The following is a 19,189-nucleotide window of genomic DNA, read 5'->3' on the forward strand; positions in this document are numbered from 1 at the left end:
AAAGATGTGCAGGTTAGGTGGATTGGTCGTTCTTAATTTTCCCACAGTGTCCAAAGGTGTGTTGGTTTGGGGAATCAGTAGAGCAAATACATGGGGTTACAAGTATAAGGCAGAGCTGGCCTTGGGTGAGATGCGGAGCTGGGCTGACTGACCTCCTGGACTGTGGGGATTCTGTGACGCTGTGAATACCTTACAGCAGCGCAACCAGATCCTCAGCACTTGACTTCAGCCATCGACCACTTTGGGTACCTTTACACGCTGCCTTTGCCTAGAGACACTACCAGTCCTGTGTGGATGGAGGCACCTCTCCTTATCTCCAGCTTCTGAACTGAGGCCACCGCTGCAGCAACTGAGTATTGTAGAGAGTGCCTTCTCCCTCGTGGTGCCATTCTTGTGTCTTCCCATCGCAAAATCACAATCAGCATGAATTGGCTCCAGGCAAAATGCACCTCTCTTTGAAGCAGTTCAGGCCAGCTTTAATCAGTGCTGGCTGGTCTAAATTCACACCCCCTGCTCAAACTGTGTAGCTTTTCAACAATGCACTAAGTGCTGGCTGCAACTTGCAATCGATGGCTCGAAGGGTCTTTTCTGCACTGTATGACTCTTTGGTCCCAGTTTTACCAGCACAAGACTTGCAAAATGGCATTATCCATTGGCCTTGGGCAAGATTTTATGCGTCTCTGGCGGGCGAGGTGGTAAAATTCTAATATATGACTTTGATTCTACAATCGTTTAAATGAGAAGGCAGGATGAAGTTTGCACATTACCTGCATTGAAAGCAATGTCTGGGTTCGCCACACATCGTCAAAGCCCCTGGGCAGAATTTTCCTGTCCTGCCTGCCATGGCAACCATAGAGGGTGGGACAAAAAATTTGGTGGACCATGCAAAGGGCTTTGAGCAGGAATTTCGAGTCTTGGGGCGAGTACGGAAGTTTTCGGGAGCTTTTTACACAAAGGGTGGTGGGGGTCTGGAATGCAGTGCCAACTGAGGTGATTGAGGCAGAAACATTAGAGACATTTAAAGCCTATCTGGATAGGCACATGAACAGGCAGGTTATAGAGGGATACAGACGGTCTAAGTGGGACAATGTGATCGGTGCAGGTTGGTGGGCTGAAGGGCCTGTTCCTGTGCTGTCCTGTTCTTTGTTCCCTTTGTTCTTTATCCAATTTTATGGCCATAATGCTGTGAATCATTGATTTTGATGATAAATAGGCAGATCTCTTATATTACCAACAAAAATAAAACATGTGAAAATTTGAGATGAACAAACAAAATGGTAGAAAAACTCAGCAGGCCAGGCTGCATCTGTGGAGACAGAAACACTGTCGGTATCACAATCCCTCAGGGCTAAAGAAAGAGAAAAATAGAACAGAGAACATAGAACATGGTACACCAGAGCACAGTACAGGCCCTTCAGCTCTCGATGTTGCGCCAACCTGTGAAACCAATCTAAAGCCCATCTAATCTACACTATTCCAATATCATCCGTATGTTTATCCAATGACCATTTAAATGCCCTTAATTTTGGCAAGTCCATTACTGTTGCAGGCAGGGTATTCTACACCCTTACTACTCTCTGAGTGAAGAACCTACCTCTGACATCTGTCCTTTATCTATCACCCCTCAATTTAAAGCTATGATCCCTCGTGCTAGCCATCTCCACTGTCCACCCTAGCTAATCCTCTGATCATCTTATATGCCTCTATTAAGCCACCTCTTAACCTTCTTCTCTCCAATGAAAACAGCCTCAAGCCCCTCAGCCTTTCCTCATAAGACCTCCCCACCATACCAGGCAACATCCTGGTAAATCTCCTCTGCACCCTTTCTAATGCTTCCGTATCCTTCCAACAATGTGACGACCAGAACTGTACGCGTCATGGATTATATACTGTATAAATGGGATAGAGCAACTGGAGCTAAATAGAACGTCAGGGATGTGTGGGAGCTCAGGAGGTGACATGATCACGAGAGAAATGGAGTGTTAATGACAGTGCTAAAGACTAAAGAACGTGTAAATTGTGGCATAAGGAAGAAGGATGTGTTAATAGCAGAACAAGGGTCAGAGCTCTGTGAAAGCTAAACTTAAGAACAAGTGAAGTGTTGGGTGGGGAGCCAGAAAGTGGCAGGATTGGAGGAAATAAATTGATTCACAAAGGAGTCAAGATCTGAAGTTTTTGAACTCAGTGTTGAGCCCAGAAGGCTGTAAAGTGTCTACTCGGAAGATGGGGTGCTATTCCCTCTGATTTGCTTCATTAGAACATTGCACCAAGCCAAGGGTGGACATGTAGGGATGAGAGCAAGATGGTGAGTTAAAATGGCAAGCAACAAGAAAGTTAGGGTCATGCTTGCAGGAGTGAAATGATCACCCTCTCTGTGTTTAGAGTTAGAATTTAGAGTTAGAATTTAGAGTTAGAATTTAGAGTTAGAATTTAGAGTTAGAATTTAGAGTTAGAATTTAGAGTTAGAATTTAGAGTTAGAATTTAGAGTTAGAATTTAGAGTTAGAATTTAGAGTTAGAGACAACGTTGGGAGCAACAAATACAATCGACCAAATTCAAAACGTGCATGTGAAATATTGCTTCACCTGAAAGGAATGTTTGCGGCCTTGGTCGGTGAACATAGGAGGAAAAGAGGCAGGTGCTGCACCTTCTGTCATTGCAATTGAAGGTGCCATGGGAAGAGGATGAGGAGGTGATGGAAGACTGGACCTGGGTGTCATGGAAGGAATAATTCCTACAACATGCTGTTAGGAGATGAGGGGAAGGTGTGTTTTATGATAGCATTATGCTGGGGTTGGCGGAGGATGATCTTTCAAAGAGGTAACCAAGAAGGTAGATGAGGGCAGTGCAGTTGATGTTGTCTACATGGACTTTAGCAAGACATTTGACAAGGTACCGCATGGTAGCTTGTCGCATAAGTTTAATTCTCAGATCCAGAGTGAGATAGCCAATTGGATACAAAATTGGCTTGATGGCAGAAGAAGGAGGGTGGTTGTAGAGGGTTGTTTTTCAAAGTAAAGGCCTGTGACCAGCAATGTTCTTCAAGGATCGGAGCTGGGTCCACTGTTATTTGTCATTTACATTAACGATTTGAATGAGAATTCAGGAGGCATGGTTAGTAAGTTTGCAGATGACATCAAGATTGGTGGCAGAGTGGACAGTGAAGGGGGTTATCTATAATTGCAAGGGGATTTGATCAATTGGGCCAGTGGACTAATGAATCGCAGATGGAGTTCAATTTAAATAAATGTGAGGCGTTACATTTTGATAGATCAAACCAAGGCAGGATTACTCAGTTAATGGTAAGGCACTGGGGAGAATTATAGAACAAAGAGATCTAGGGGTGCATGTTCATAGCTTCTTGAAAGTGGAGTCACAGGTGGACAGGGTGGTGAAGAAGGTATTCAGCATGCTTGGTTTCATTGGTTAGAGCTTTGAATACAACAGTTGGGACATCTTGTTGAAGTTGTACAAGGCATTGGTAAGGTCACACTTGGAATCTGTTAAAGTTTATTTATTAGTCACAAGTAGGCTTACATTCACACTACAATGAAGTTACTATGAAAATCCTCTAGTTGCCACACTCTGGCGCCAGTTCAGGTACATTGAGGGACAATTTAGCATGGCCCAATGTACCTAACCTGTACATCTTTGGACTGTGGGAGGAAACTGGAGCACCCGGAGGAAACCCACACAGACACAGGGAGAACAGGCAAGCTCCACACAGACAGTGACCCAAGCCAGGAATCGAACCTGCAGTGCTAGCCACTGTACCAACATGCCGCCCCACTGTGTACAGTGTACAGTATAAGTTCTGGCCACCCTATTATGGAAAGGATACTATTATACTAGAAAGAGTGCAGTAAAGATTTACTAGGATGCTACCTGGACTTGATGGTTTGCGTTATAAGGGGAGGCTGGATCGACTGGGAGTTTTTCCCTGTAGCGAAGGAGGCTTAGGGGTAATCTTATAAAGGTCAATAGAATAATGAAGGGCATAGATAAGATAGTCAACATCTTTTCCCAAAAGTAAGGGAGTCTAAAATTAGAGGGCATACATTTGAGATGAAGGGAAAGATACAAAAGTGTCCAGAGGGGCAATTTTTTCATGCAGAGGGTGGTGAGTGTCTGGAACAAGCTGTCAGAGGCAGTAATAGAGGCGGGTACAATTTTGACCTTTAAAAAGCATTTAGACCGTTACATGGGTAAGATGGGTGTAGGGGGATATGGGCCAAACGCGGGCAATTGGGACTAGCTTAGTGGTAAAAACTGGGCAGCATCGACAAGTTGGGCTGAAGGGCCTGTTTCCATGCTGTAAACCTCTATGAGTCTAATATGGAGGCTGTTGGGGTGGAAAGTGAGGACAAGATGGGCACTTTGATGGTTCAGAGATGGAGGGGAGGGGCTGAGGGCAGACGAATGGGAAATGGATAGGACACAATTGAGTACCTGTCAACCACATTGGGGGTGGGTGGAGCCTCAGTATAACCCTCTTAGATCTTGGATTAAGACAGTGAGTGAAGAATTAAATATGAATGCCATTTAAAAAATCAAAGTAAAGATAGTTGATGGTGCTGTAATTTTTTAAAAATGCTTGATATTGACTTTTGGTGCCAAAAATAACAAGTTTAAAGTTTATTTGTTAGTGTCATTAGTAAGCTTGCATTAACACTGCAATGAAGTTACAGTGAAAATCCCCTAGTTGCCACACTGAGGGAGAGTTTAGGCCAGGAATTGAACCCAGGTCCCTGGCGTTGTGAGGCAGCTGCGCTAAGTAGCTTGCCACCGTGCCTCTCCAGTTAAGTTAAGGTAACAATTGTTGCCTTAACTGAAACATCTCACCTCACAACAGAAAATTATGACGCTCTTTCTCAGTGGAATAAAAATAGTATCGCTCAGAGCATCAAATTCATGAAATGATTTTACTATTCTTGAACAGAATGATACAGAATGCAGTTTTGAATTACGGTATGGACGTATTGTAGCATTTCCTGAAATCTTGTGAAATCTTGTTGGACTATTTCACAATGTGCGCATCAAAAAATCGAAGGTTTCCAAATGGTTCCATTGGTAGATGCACCACCCGGTGTGGAACAGTGTTGTGCTGACTAGCAAGACCCCATGTTGAACCCTTTCTCTAATCTGTGTCAGGTTAGTTATATTCAACCAGGCTGGAAAAAAGACAGCTACTGTTGGCCTTCTAAAATAAATGGGTGGGAGGGAGGGTGGAAATCAGCCAGATGTTCCTCCCCCGACTTTAACTAGAGAATATGTTCTGTGTTGGCGTGATGAGACTAAGTGTGACGTGCTCCCATGGCTGAACAGCTAGCTGACAACATTGAAGGATAGCCATCCAGCTAAGATGCTGAAGGTATTTACGCTAATTGTAGTGTGAGAGAATATCCTTTGCTTCGCGTCTGAATAACATTGAGGTTATTTTTAATTTATTTCGGCACAAAAGGAGCATTTGGCTCACTGCGCCTTAGCTGATTTCAGCAATCCCTTTGATGCCAATTGAACTAACTGTGTTTCCCTATTGCCTGATTCCCCCTACCAGCTGTCCTGCTGTATTCTGCTTTGGTGTGTATGATCAGGAAATTGCCAGCATTATTTCAAGTATCTACTTCCTGCTGAAGAGGCAGTTCTGGGTTCAAGATCCATCCCAGAGAGCTGGGAATAAAAGACACCCAGTGCAGAACTGAGGGAATGCTACACAGTCAGAGGTGCTGTTTTGTTTTTGAATGAGGCATTAATCCACACTGGTGGATATTATTCTACTTAAAAGAAGAACAAGAGAGTTATTCCCAGTGTCCTGGCCAATGTTTATCCCTCAGTCAACTCCAGAAAAACAAGTTACAGGACATGGTGGTACAACGGTTACCATTCTGGTTCACAATATCAGGGACCTGGGTTTGATGCAAATGGATGATTGCCTTTGTGGAGTTTGTACATTCTCCGCATGTTTGTGTGGGTTTCTTCTGGGTGTTCCAGTTTCCTCCCAACGTCTAAAGGTGTGCAATTTAGGATGATTGGCCATGTTAAATTGCCCCATAATGTCCAAAGTTTCAGTGTTAGGTGGGTTGGCCATGTTAAATTGCCTCTTAGTGTCCAAAAGTGTGTAGGTTAGGTGGATTAACGGGTAAGTGTGTGCAGTTATGGGGATAGGGTGGTATGGGGCAGGAGGGGTGAGGATGCTTAGGTAAGATGCGCTTTCAAAGAGTCGGTGCAGATTCATTGGGCAGAATGGCCTCCTTCTACACTACAGAGATTCTATGGTTCTATCACAACGCTGTTACATTTTTGCTATATACAAATTTAAAGTTTATTTTAATAGTGTTTACATTAACATTGTAATGAAGTTACTGTGAAAATCCCTCAGTCACCAGACTCCAGTGACTGTTCGGGTACACTGAGGGAGAATATAACATGGCCAATGCACCTAACCAGCATGTCTTTCAGACTGTGGGAGGAAACCCACGCAAATACAGGGTGAACGTACAAACGCCACACAGACAATGACCCAAGGCCAGAATTGAACCCGGATCCCAGGCGCTGTGAGGCAGCAGTGCTAACCACTGTGCCATCATTGCCCATTTGTTCCTGTGTTGCCTACATTATAAGAATCTCTACACTCGAAAAATACTTCATTGGATGAAAAGAGCTTGGGATGTTTTGAGATCCTGAAAGCTGCAGTTTAAATGCACATCCTTATTTTCTCAGAGGATGTGACATTGATAAACATCTCCAATCTCTCAACTTGCCTATGGCCCCACTGAAGACAATCCTAACACTGTCAGGGAACAACCGTAGACATGTTTAATTGTTTCCAGGCCCGGAAAATGTCTACCTTCTTCCCAAATACAAGAAGGTGGCTGTTACTTGGAGTTTTATAAGTAACATTTAATGAGCACAATATATCAATATATCAAAATAAGAACCCAAATCATAGTATCCCTACAGTGAAAAAGACATTGAATTCGGCATTTCCTAAAAACTCTCTACAGCTAAGGAGGTACTTTTGAAGTATTGTCATAGGGTCACATTCATACTGTGCAGAAAAGGCCATTTAGCCCATCCAGTCTGCACCAACAATACCTCCCACTAAAGGCATGCTAATCCCATTTAACATAAGAACATAAGAAATAGGAGCAGGAGTAGGCCATCTAGCCTAACATAAGAACATAAGAAATAGGAGCAGGAGTAGGCCATCTAGCCCCTCAAGCCAGCTCCCCGCCATTCAATAAGATCATGGCTGATCTGAAAGTGGTTCAGTTCTACTTGCTCAGTTCCGCCTGCTCCCCATGATCCTTAATTCCCTTATTGGTCAGAAATCTATCTACCTATGACTTAAACACATTTAACGAGGTAGCCTCCCCTGCTTCAATGGAGAGAGAATTCCAAAGATTCACTACTCTCTGGGAGAAGAAATTCCTCCTCAACTCTAAATTGACTCCCCCTTATTTTGAGGCCGTGCCCTCTAGTCCTTGTTTCCTTTCTAAGTGGAAATAATCTCTCTGCTTCTACCCTGTCTAGCCCCTTCATTATCTTAACCCCTTCATTATCTTATTTTCCCGCACTTCTCCCATATCCTTGAATGTGATGATATTTCAAGTGCTCATCCAAATATTTTTGTAATGGTTGTTAGATTTCCAGTCTCATCTACTGGCAGTGTATTGTGGTAATGTATGTAACATGTGACCAGTTTATTCACAGCAAGACAGCAAAGTGGTAACATAGAATCCTACAGTGCAAAAGGAGGTCATTGAGCTCATCAAGCCTGCACCGAACACACAATCCCACTCAGGCTCTGTCCCCATTATCCCATAACGCCATGCATTTACGCTAGCTAGTCCTCCTGACACTAATGCACGATTTAACATGGCCGATTCACCTAACCCACACACCTTTGGACTGTGGGAGGAAGCCTGAGCACCCGGAGGAAACCCACGCAGACATGGAAAGAATGTGCAAACTCCACACAGACAGTGATCCAAGCCAGGAATCAAACCTGGGTCCCTGGTGCTGTGAGGCAGTAGTGCGAACCACTGTGCCACCGTAACAAACAGATCAAATGCTTTGCAAGGTTGGTGAGGCACCTGCTTTCTCTCTTCACTAAGAAAAAGACTATGAGATCTTCAGTGCTGGCAGGCCCTTCTACCGACCCTTCAGTTCTGAGTAGTTGGCCAGTTCAGGGAAAGTCACTGCAAGGTGATTATTCCCCACCACAGTGCCCAAAGGGCAAAATTCTGCCTAATATCTCTGATAATGCAGAGATTACAACACTGGAATGCCAACCTGCAATTTAAGCTCAAATCTCAATGCGTCTTGAAGACTCAATCCTCTGGTGAGATGTATGGCACAGTGGTCAGCACTGCTGCCTCACAGCGTCTGGGACCCAGGTTCAATTCCAGCTTCGAGTGACTGTGTGAAATCTGCACATCCTCCTAGTCTTTGCATGGGTTTCCTCCAGTTGCTCTGGTTTCCTCCCATAGACCAAAAGTGGACAATTTAGGTGGATTGGCTATGCTAAATGGCCCCTTAGTGTCCCAACGTGTGTAGGTTAGGGGGATTAGGCATGCTAAATTGCCCCTTAGTGTCCCGAGATTTATAGTTTAAGGAGGTTAGCCATGCTAAAATGCCTCTTAGATTCACAAGATGTATAGGTTAAGGAGATTAGCAGCATAAGTAGGGTCACAGGGATAGGTGGGAGAGTTGGTGCAGACTTAATGGGCCAAATGGTCTCCTTTTACACTGTAGGAATTCTATGAAAACGGGATCTGGATGATTGGGCCATTGAGGAAGTGTCATTTCTGTTTCTCATTTTATAGAGGCTGGGGTCTTTTGAAAGACTTCTGGATGAGTAAATGGGATTTAATGGGATTGGGAGTTACAGATAGTTCTATGACTTGGTAGGTATGGATGTGATTGGCGCAACTTGTGGGCCGAAGGGCCTGTTTGTGCTGTTGTGTTCTATGTTCTTAACTTTGGAATGACTGTCTGTACAGGAACATGGGATGCTCTTAACACAAAAGCTGCAACCTGAGACTGTTGTTAACCATAGAGTCCACATTCAGTGGTCTTTCAATGAAAAGCAGTTACATTCTTAATTCGAAAAGTTAGATTATAACACTTTCATGTTTTGTTGAACTAATCTGGAAGATTGCCATGCCACAGTCTATTTGCTTAATTGATTATCTGAAATTTTGCTGATTAAATTAAGCAAATAAAAACTGATTATAGTACTGGCTGAATAACTAGGTGATTAACAATGTATTACAGTTTGACTTGGTAATGAACTGCTGAAAGTGAGATCATAAATTATTTTTAATCTACTAAACACGTTACTCTCAATGTTCAATCATTTCTGTACACTTGCAAAATGTGTTCTTGGGATGTGAGTGTCACTGGAAAGGCTTGCATTTATTTCCCATCCCTAATTGCCCTTGAGCAAGTTGTATGGATTGTTAAGAGTCAACCACATTATTTTGAGACGGGAGTCACATATACACACGGTGGCACAGTGGTTAGCCCTGCTGCCTTACAATGCCAGGGACTCGGCTTCAATTCCAGCCTCAGGTGACTGTGTGGAGTCTACAAGTTCTCCCCTGTGTTTGCAAGGAGTTCCTCCAGGTGCTCAAGTTTCCTCCCACAATCCGAAGATGTGCAGGTTATAGAACATAGAACATAGAACATTACAGCGCAGAACAGGCCCTTCGGCCCACGATGTTGCGCCGACCAGTTAAAAAAACAATGACCCTCTAACCTAAACCAAACCCTTTCCATCCATAAACCTATCCACGGATCTCTTAAACGCCCCCAAACTAGGCGCATCCACAACTGCAGCAGGCAGGGCATTCCAATCCCTCACCACCCTCTGGGTAAAGAACCTACCCCTGATATCCGTCCTATAACTACCACCCCTTAATTTAAAGCTATGCCCCCTCGTGCTAGCTTTCTCCATCCGAGGAAAAAGGCTATCACTGTCCACCCTATCCAAACCACTGATCATCTTATATGTTTCAATAAGGTCCCCTCGCAGCCACCTTCTTTCTAATGAAAACAACCTCAAATCCCTCAGTCTCTCCTCATAGGACCTCCCCTCCATACCAGGCAACATCCTGGTAAACCTCCTCTGCACCCTCTCCAAAGCCTCCACATCCTTCCTATAATGTGGGGACCAGAACTGCACACAATACTCCAAGTGCGGACACACCAGAGTTTTGTACAGTTGCAACATGACGCTGTGGCTCTTAAATTCAATCCCCCTACCAATAAACGCCAAGACACCGTATGCCTTCCTAACAACCCTATCTACTTGATTCCCAACTTTCAGGGTTAGGTGAATTGACCATGCTAAATTGCCCCTTAGTGCTCAGGGATGTGTAGGTTGGAGGGTGGCAGTGGGATACATATTTGTAGTTACAGGGATAAGGTGGGCCTGGGTAAAATACTCTGTTAGAGAGTTGATGCAGATGCGATGGGCCAAAAAGCCTTCTTCTGTACTATTAGGAATCCTATGATGAGGCCAGAAGTCACATGTTGGAGAGACCAGGTTAGATGACAGATTTCCTTCCCTGAAGAGCATCAGTGAGCCATTTGGGTTTTAATGGCAATCAGGTATATCGAAGATTACTGTTGATACTAGTATTTTATTCCAGATCTATTAACCAATTACAATTAAACTTCCCCAATCTGTAATCATGGGATTTGAGATCATGTCTCCAGAGCATTTTTCTGGGACTCAAGCCCAATAACATGCTACCATCAACTCTTTCCTTACCTCCCCGCCAACCACAACCAGCTCCCCCCTCCCTCCCACAGCCCCCCAGCCACCTTCTGCCAGAGCCTCTGGAGGAAGTCCCTGCAAGGGCGGGATCTTCAATGCTGGAGACTGCGTGTGGGCTGGAATTCAGCTAGCCAAATTGGGAAGAAATGGGGAGGGAGGCACGTACGATCTTTTGTTGCAATAGCTGTCTAGACTCTCAGCTGATCCTCATTATATATGTTTTGGCTTAGAGCCCCGGCAACTATTGGAATATTGCAATAGCTGCTCCCCAGAGGAACCATTATTTGATGTACAGCTCAGGCTTTCTGATCTCTGTGGTCAATTTTAAAATGCTTGCTGACAAAAGATAAGTACTTTTGACAGTTTGTGTTTTTTGAAACTTCTTTGAAAGGGCCCAGATGGTCAATACTTTTATTAGCTTGTAATACAAACTTTTGTCAAGAATGGAAGCAAGATATCAATGGATTACATTTTTTCAAAGCATTTGTTTTACATATCAGCTATGCACTATGGTGTTCATTGATTCAATGGGTATGGAATGAGCCAGAGCTTGGCATGGGAGCATGAGGGGACACAGGACATGGGGGTGGTTGGTGGAAGGGCATAACTTGGCACAGGGGACATGTGGGGAACTTCTGAATTTATGTTTAAAAGGTCCCCTCATGAACATAGGGGATCACAGCTGCTTTGAGTGTCTATAAACCATGACTCATGAAAATGTGATCCCTCTCCATGATAAATTGGGGAAGAATAGGAGATACCTATCTCTGCAATGGAGCTAGCCAGGTCAGGAGTGTTGCATGCAGGACTTTGATAAGGAACAGCCCACATAATTAAATGCGTTCGAAAATTCTGGGAATTGGTCAGGAATCCAGATCAGCCTGCCGTTTCTAAAGGACTTCCTCTCTCTACTAAAAATCCTGACTAAACATTCTTTCTCATTTATGTGAACCAAAACCGTCAATGTTTTATCGATTCTGATTAGGTCTCTTTAACCTTCTTACTCCAGTGAAAAGCTTGTTCGTCTCTGTAAATTCCTGTTATTATTTCAATCCCTAAATCCCAGGGATCTTTTGAGCCCTGTAATCTGAACATCTCCCCCTTTCCTTCTAATGCCCATGTTAATTATAATATTTAACTGGTGTCTAATTGTATTCCAGTTGTGACATTAATGAGGAATCACCTAGATTCCGAAAACATTTTTGAAGTTCATTCCTGGGACATGGGCGCCACTGGCTGGCTAACATTTATTGCCCATCCTTAGCTGCCTTTGAAACTGAGTGTCTCGCTCATCCATTTCAGAGGGCAGTTGAGAGTCAACCACATTGCAGTGGCTCTGGAGTCACGTGTAAGCCAGACCAGATAAGGACAGCAGATTTCCTTCCCTAAAGGACATTAGTGAACCAGATGTGTTTTTTCAACAATTGACCATGGTTTCATTGTCATCAGTCGATTCTTAATTCCAGATATTTTTTCTTGAATTCAAATTCCACCATCTGCTGTGGCAGGATTCGAACCCGCTTCCCCAGAACATTTGTTGAGTTTCTGGATTAATAGTCTAGTGATAATACTACTAGGCCATTGTTTCTTATAGGAACAAGATTGGCATTGTTGAGTTTCCATGAGAATGTGGGGTTGAAGTCACAATCGGATCCTTTGTTGCCATACTCAATGGCGGAGCAGGCTCGAGGGGTTTACCCCCGCTCCTAATTCGTATGTTCATCTGTAAAACCCAATGGGCAGCATGGTGGCACAGTGGTTAGCACTGCGGCCTCACAGTGCCAGGGACCCAGGTTTGATTCCCAGCTTAGGTCACTGTCTGTGCAGAGTTTGCACATTCTCCCCATGTCTGTGTGGGTTTCCTCTGGGTGCTCTGGTTTCCTCCTACAGTCCAAACGGCGTGCTGCTTAGGTGCATTGGTCATGCTAAATTTTCCCTCAGTGTACCGAACAGGCACTGAAACATAGTGGATTTTCACAGTAACTTCATTGCGGTGTTAACTACTTGTAACGCTAATACCTAAACTTAAACAATGCGTTTGAAGGAAAGATGCCCACAATTACACAAGGGCCCCAGTGGAGCACTACAAAAAGTTGAAATAATCAGTGTTGGCTTTTTATTGAAATACCTTGTGATATATTTTGCTTTTTCACTCGAAGTGCATTACCAAAGAAGATTCATACAGCTGCTTTGATTCAATCAAAAAGCTATCTACAAAGACAGATTGATTGATGCCGTCTTTAGAACAGAGAAGATTGAAAGCTGCCACAATGCAGGTTTTCAAAAGAATGTATTGAGACTTTATATTCTTCAAATGTAATTGGCCACACTTGACATGGCACCAGCTTTTGGAGTGCCGCTCTTGTGTCAGGTGAAGTCGAAGGAGCAGTGCTCCGAAAGTTTGTGATTTCAAATAAACCTCTTGGACTATAACCTGGTGTCGTGTGACCTCTCATCTTGTCCACCCCAGTCCAACACTGGCATCTCCACATGTTGATATATCACCACTTGACAACGCTGGTCATTCTTTAGCTTTCTTGAAATTAACCTTCACATGAAATATTAAAAGGAATATATCAAGTGTGTAGTTTTCTCCATTACAAGGCTCACTCAAGTGCATTATGGCCGAAACTTTTCGGGTGTTCATGTCGGTGGGATTTTCTCATCCCAATTACAGTGCTAACCACTGTGCCACCCTGCTGCCCATAACATGCCACAAGGAAGTCAGAAATTCATGCCAAATGTTTCAGATTGGCATCAGATATCAGTGAAAGGTGCCTGGGGATGGGGGGGAGCATCTTCTGATTTCCCCACTGTACATTTCTCCGGGTGGGTAACCAGTCAATTGGCAGGAATCCAATCAATGGATCTCCCATTACTGGAATCCCTGGGAAACCTGCAGCGGAGGCATGTGTCATCAGTACCAGAACATCCCGCTGGCATGAACAACCAGAAAGTTCACAGATTCTATCTGACTAAGCAAACTGTATATTCTTGTGCAGTGAAAGATACGGTTTTGAGGGGTTTTGCCAGGGTGGATGCTGGGGTGAAGTTTCCCCATGCGTGGGATCACAGAACAAAAGGGGTGCAGTTTAGAAAGAAGAGGTCTCCCATTTAAGACAAAGTGGAGCTGGGATTTTGCCCCTCAGAGTGTCTTTGGAATTCTCCCACAGAGAACAGTGCAGGCTGGGCCATTGAATATATTCAAGATTGAGTAAGATTTTTGATTGACAAAGGAGTCAAAGATTATGGATAACAGGCAGGAAAGTGGAGTTAAGGTCACAATCAATCTAGCCATGAATTTATTAATTGCTGGAGCTGGCTTGTTGGGCTGAACGGCCTCCTTCCAGCTCCTATTTTTTACGATACTACTATGAGTCCATCTCATCCCATCCAACAATATAAATGCCGAACCATTGCCAAGAATTCAAAGCTGGAGGGTGGAAGTGTACGAGTGTTCCAGCTGGTGGTGTCTTCTGATCCCGCCAAAAGTGAACCCTGTGGACGATGTCCAGGAGCAGGATGGGCAAGCCATGCGAAATGCCACAGACATTGGTAGGGGTCGGGAGATCTCACCAGCGTGCCATTGGTGAGATAGCCCCCCACCTTGGCTGGGAAACACACTGCAGGCCAGTGGAAAATTCTGCCCATTCATGAATGTCCCCTTAGAAACATAATGAAAAAGAGGACTTAGTTTGGGAAACCTGGGACATTATGCAATGAAAGGTGAACAAATCTTTTTAAACTGTGTCAGTCATCAACAAAAAAAAGGTACTGCTACAAAACGTCCAAAGGGGAAGTCTATACAAGCTTCAAGAACTTGTCAAAAAATTTGTTTCTGACAAAAGGTTTAACTTCAATATTTTCCTCCGAGGAAAGGCATCTCATCCTTGAACCTCTGCTGAAGAGGATAGATTAGATGAGTCACTTGACCCTTGCTCTTGTGTTCTGTTATTTGTTATTAGTTGCTTCTTACCACATATATATAAAAAACATCTGATTAGATTCCATTTGGCAGTTTAGGAATTTCTTCACTATTATCTGTGACCAATTTCTCCCATGACTCAGCTGGGGAACTGAGATAATGTCATTGACATCTGCACTTCCATTTACCACTCTGTAACAAAGCTGTAACAAGTGCCAGATTTCTAAAGTGTAAAGTGATATTAATAAGCCATTACTTTCTGCAGGCTTACAATAATTGCGGAGTGCCAACTGCAGCTCCAGAACTTTCCAATGGATGAACACTCCTGTCCCCTCATCTTCTCCAGCTGTAAGTATTGTCTCAGTCAAACATAGCTAACGTCTGACAGAAATCTAATTGCCCGTTAAATGATCTTTGTTTTAGGCAGCATAGTTACTTGTTTGTTGGAGGCCTTGGAATTGTGTTGGTGTTTCAGTGCATTATAGCACAGAGTGGTTCCCAGTTAGCAGCCTGATGTGTAATCAGAGAAGTTTTGAGGGAAAATTGTCGTGAATGATAACTTCCTCGCTCTCACATTCTTTAGTAGGTGATTTGAGAGAAACTTTGATAAATTAATCTCATCCTTTTTTTACATGCTGGTCTCGAATGAGTGTGGTTACAATTGGATTTTATATCCGAGATTGAACAAAGAAAAAAGAAAAGTATAGCATCAGAACAAGCCCTTTTGCCCTCCAAGCAGGTGCCAATCATGATGCCCAAGCTAAACAAAAAAAACCTTCTCGGCCCATATCCCTCTATTCCCTCCCTATTCATGTACCCATCCAGATGCCCCTTAAATGTTGTTAATGCGCCTGCTTCCACCACCTCGTCTGCCAGCGCATTCCAGGTACTCACCACTCTCTGCGTGAAAAACTTCCCCTGCACATCTCCCTTAAACATTCCCCTTCTCACCTTGAACCTGTGTCCCCTTGTAATTGACACTTCCACCCTGGGAAAAAGCCTCTGAGAGTGGTGAGTGCATTCCAGGCACCACCATCTTCTGTGTGAAAAATCTCCCCACACGTTTCCCCTTAACTTACCATCTCTTAAACATGACCCTCTTGTAGTTGAGCTTTCCACCCTGGGAAAAAGCTTCTGACTATCCACCTTGTCTGTGCCCCTTATAATTTTGTAGACCTCTATCTGGTCTCCCCTCAGCCTCCATCTTTCCAGCGAAAGCAACTCTAGTTTATTCAATCTCTACTCAAAGCCAACACCATCCAGACTAGGCAACACCTGGCAAACCTTCCTTGCATTCTCTCCAAAGTTTCCACATCCTTCTGGTAGTGTGACCACCAGAACTTTATGCAATATTCCAAATGCAGCCTAACCGAAGTTTTGATTTGATCAAATCAATTATTTAACTACTTCTCGGCCTTATATGGCTGACTAGTGGTCCCTGTGGCCAATTCTTTAAGGGTGATACCTGCCTTCAATCTGCAGATATGTGTAGGGAAGTGAAGGAAGACTATGAGTTGACAATTGCTTGGGTTCCCCATCATTGGGAAAATGTACCTTTCTGCCAATCACTGTTACCATTGAGATCATCAATAAATGTGGTTCACATCCTGTCAGGAATAACAATGGAAAAATGTTTGCAATGTTGTTGTGTATAACACCCAAAGGAACTCCACACATCAGACCCCCTCACAACCAACTGGACCAGCCAGGGTGGAAGTGTTTTGAAATGTTATTTTCGCAGCCAGAAATTACAAACAGATAGAAATAAGGTCTTGTTGTGTGTGTGTGTGTGTGTGTGTGGGGGGGGGGGGGGGGGGGGAGGAAGAGAAATGTGAACATAGAACGAAGAAAATGACAGCACAGGAACAGGCCCTTTGGCCCTCCAAGCCTACACCGACCATGCTGCCCAACTGAAATAAAACCCCCTAACTTTCTGGGGACCATATCCCTCAATTCCTATCCTTTTCATGTATTTGTCCAGACGCCCCATAAAACTCACTGTCATATCTGCTTCCACCAGCTCCCTCGGCAGCGAGTTCCAGGTACCCATCACCCCCTGTGCAAAAAACTTGCCTTGTACATCCCCTTTAAACTTTGCTCCTTGCACCTTAAACCTATGACCCCTAGTAATTGACTCTTCCACCCTGGGAAAAAGCTTCTGACTATCCACTCTCTCCATGCCCCATGTCTATGAACAGAATTTAAGTGCCATTTTGACAAAATTATTTAGAACAGTAGGAGTGATGTAATTGATAATTTTTGAAGAGTTCTTGTCCTACTTGATGTTACAGCTGTATAGAACGTTGGTTAGGCCACATTTGGAATACTGCGTCCAGTTCTGGTCGCCGCACTACCAGAAGGACGTGGAGGCTTTGGAGAGAGTGCAGAGAAGGTTTACCAGGATGTTACCTGGTATGGTGGTTCTTAGCTATGAGGAGCGATGGGGTAAACTGTGGTTGTTCCCCCTGGAAAGACAGAGAATGAGGGGAGGCCTAATGGTGGTGTATAAAATTATGAGGGATGTGGATAGGGCGAACAGTGGGAAGCTTTTTCCCAGGTCAGAGGCGACAAACACGAGGGGTCACAGGTTCAAGGTGAGGGGGACGAGGTTTAACTCAGATATCAGAGGGGCGTATTTTACACAGAGGGTGGTGGGGGCCTGGAATGACTGCCAAGCAGGGTGGTGGAGGCGGGCACACTGGGATTGTTTAAGGCTTATCTGGATAGTCACATGAGCAGACTGGGAATGGAGGGATACAGAAGAATGGTCTAGTTGGACCAATGAGCAGCACAGGCTTGGAGGGCCTGTTTCCTGTGCTATATCGTTCTGTGTTCTTTGCTTGTTCTTTGTACTTGATGTTCAAGGAAGCTAACGACATAGAGATGTCTTTGCTCCTTTCTGACTTATAACAACTCTCCACAAATGTTTAATCTGTTTATAGCACCAAGGTCGTGAAAGACAGTGGTATGAATGCTTTTGTTAATCAGCGATGTGCAACTGCAAATGAGTTGGTCCCCCAACACTGTGAATATGAAATGACTTGTCTCGACTTATTTTAAAACAGTATCGTAAATTTGTCGATGAGTTGTGAATGCCTTCGATGTGAGGCACGGTCTAATGAACAGAGTTAATAATTTAGGAAAACACATGCAAAGTAATGTGACTGGAATTGGCAATTGTCCTAGAAATGACGCCCAGGGATTTTCTGGGATCCTTGAAACAAGATGCCAGAGAGAGGAAGGTATCTCTCTCAATACTGTACTTGATTCAAAGCATGGGGGGGGGAGGGACATTGGAGCGGGGGGGGTTGGTTGAGGTGCCTGGGGTTTCATCTTCTTCCCTGAGGGTTCTTTTGAAATGTTAAATTGGAAGAGTGTGAAAACCACTGCGTGGCTTGTTGTTACTCTAGATTGGGTCGGACAGCGTTGCAGTTTAAGTGGCCCTGTTGTGTTGTTAGTATCTCTCGTGGAGACCACAGACATCCTCAGCGTGTGTTTCAGTAATTCAAAGGACACTGCAGCCTTGCAGGCTTACCACCTGCCAGACTTTGGATTCTCGGTTTCCTTTGTATGAGCAACATTGAGCGCAGGAGCAAGCAGGCAATGCCCAGGTCTTGGCTGATCATTGCTTAACCTATTCCTCTGAAATCCCTTTCCGTGGAGACTGATAGTCCTTGGAATTGCGGAGAGATGAATTTCACAACAAAAAAATTCCTGCCAAGGGCAGTTTCACTGACTTCATTCATTTTTAGACATTTTCTTCGAAGTAAACCTCAAAAGTGTTTCACGTCTGTGGCTTTTAGAATCATCAAACAGTCACAGCACAGAAGAAGGCCATTCGAACCCTCCCCTCCGCACGCTGGCAACTAAACTAGTCCCAGTCTCCTACCTTTTCCCAGTGGCCCTGCAAGTCCTTTCTCCTCAGATAATTATCCAATTATGTAAAACAAATGTCACAGCTCTGGCCCTCTTTCATCACACCATCTGTCTGGTTTTGCATGCGGTAGAGGTTGGCAAACACAGAAGGATGGATGGAAGGCAGCACTGGGAGCTAAAAGAGAATGTAATTTGGAACTGGTGTCACAATGGATAAATGGTGTGCTTGCGGGCCCCTTTTAAAGGGCAAGGGGGTCCTGTGACCCAATCAATCTGAAACGGTCAAATCCTGGGGCTGAATGAGGCATTTCTGAGACATTGTTTCGACTCCAGTCTCCAGACTCATTCCCATCTTTATTGCTCTCTAAATGATTTTGATTTGATTTAATTTATTATTGCTACACACATTGGGGTACAGTGATAAGTATTGCTTCTTGCGTGCGCTACAGACAAAGTATACCGTTCGTAGAGTACCTAGTGGAGAAGGAAAGGGTGCCGAATGTAGTGTTACAGTCATGGCAAATTGTAAAATCCTAGGATCCTACAGTACAGAAGGAGGCCATTCAGACCATCAAGTCTGCACTGATCACAAACTCACCCAG

At 44.1% G+C, this 19,189-nt stretch overlaps 1 protein-coding gene across 2 annotated transcripts in view; it reads left to right on the forward strand.

Moving 5' to 3' along the window:
• Positions 1-19,189, forward strand: part of gabrg3 (gamma-aminobutyric acid type A receptor subunit gamma3) — a 604,889-nt gene that overhangs the window by 214,200 nt on the left and 371,500 nt on the right. For both annotated transcript variants that reach the window (XM_080197967.1, XM_080197966.1), the window contains exon 5: positions 14,977-15,059. In XM_080197967.1, coding sequence (XP_080054093.1) covers positions 14,977-15,059 — 83 coding nt within the window. The remainder of the gene's footprint in view (positions 1-14,976; positions 15,060-19,189) is intronic.

Source organism: Carcharhinus amblyrhynchos, chromosome 10, assembly GCF_965287045.1.
Source record: "Carcharhinus amblyrhynchos chromosome 10, sCarAmb.v2.hapA, whole genome shotgun sequence".
Lineage (NCBI taxonomy): Eukaryota > Metazoa > Chordata > Chondrichthyes > Carcharhiniformes > Carcharhinidae > Carcharhinus > Carcharhinus amblyrhynchos.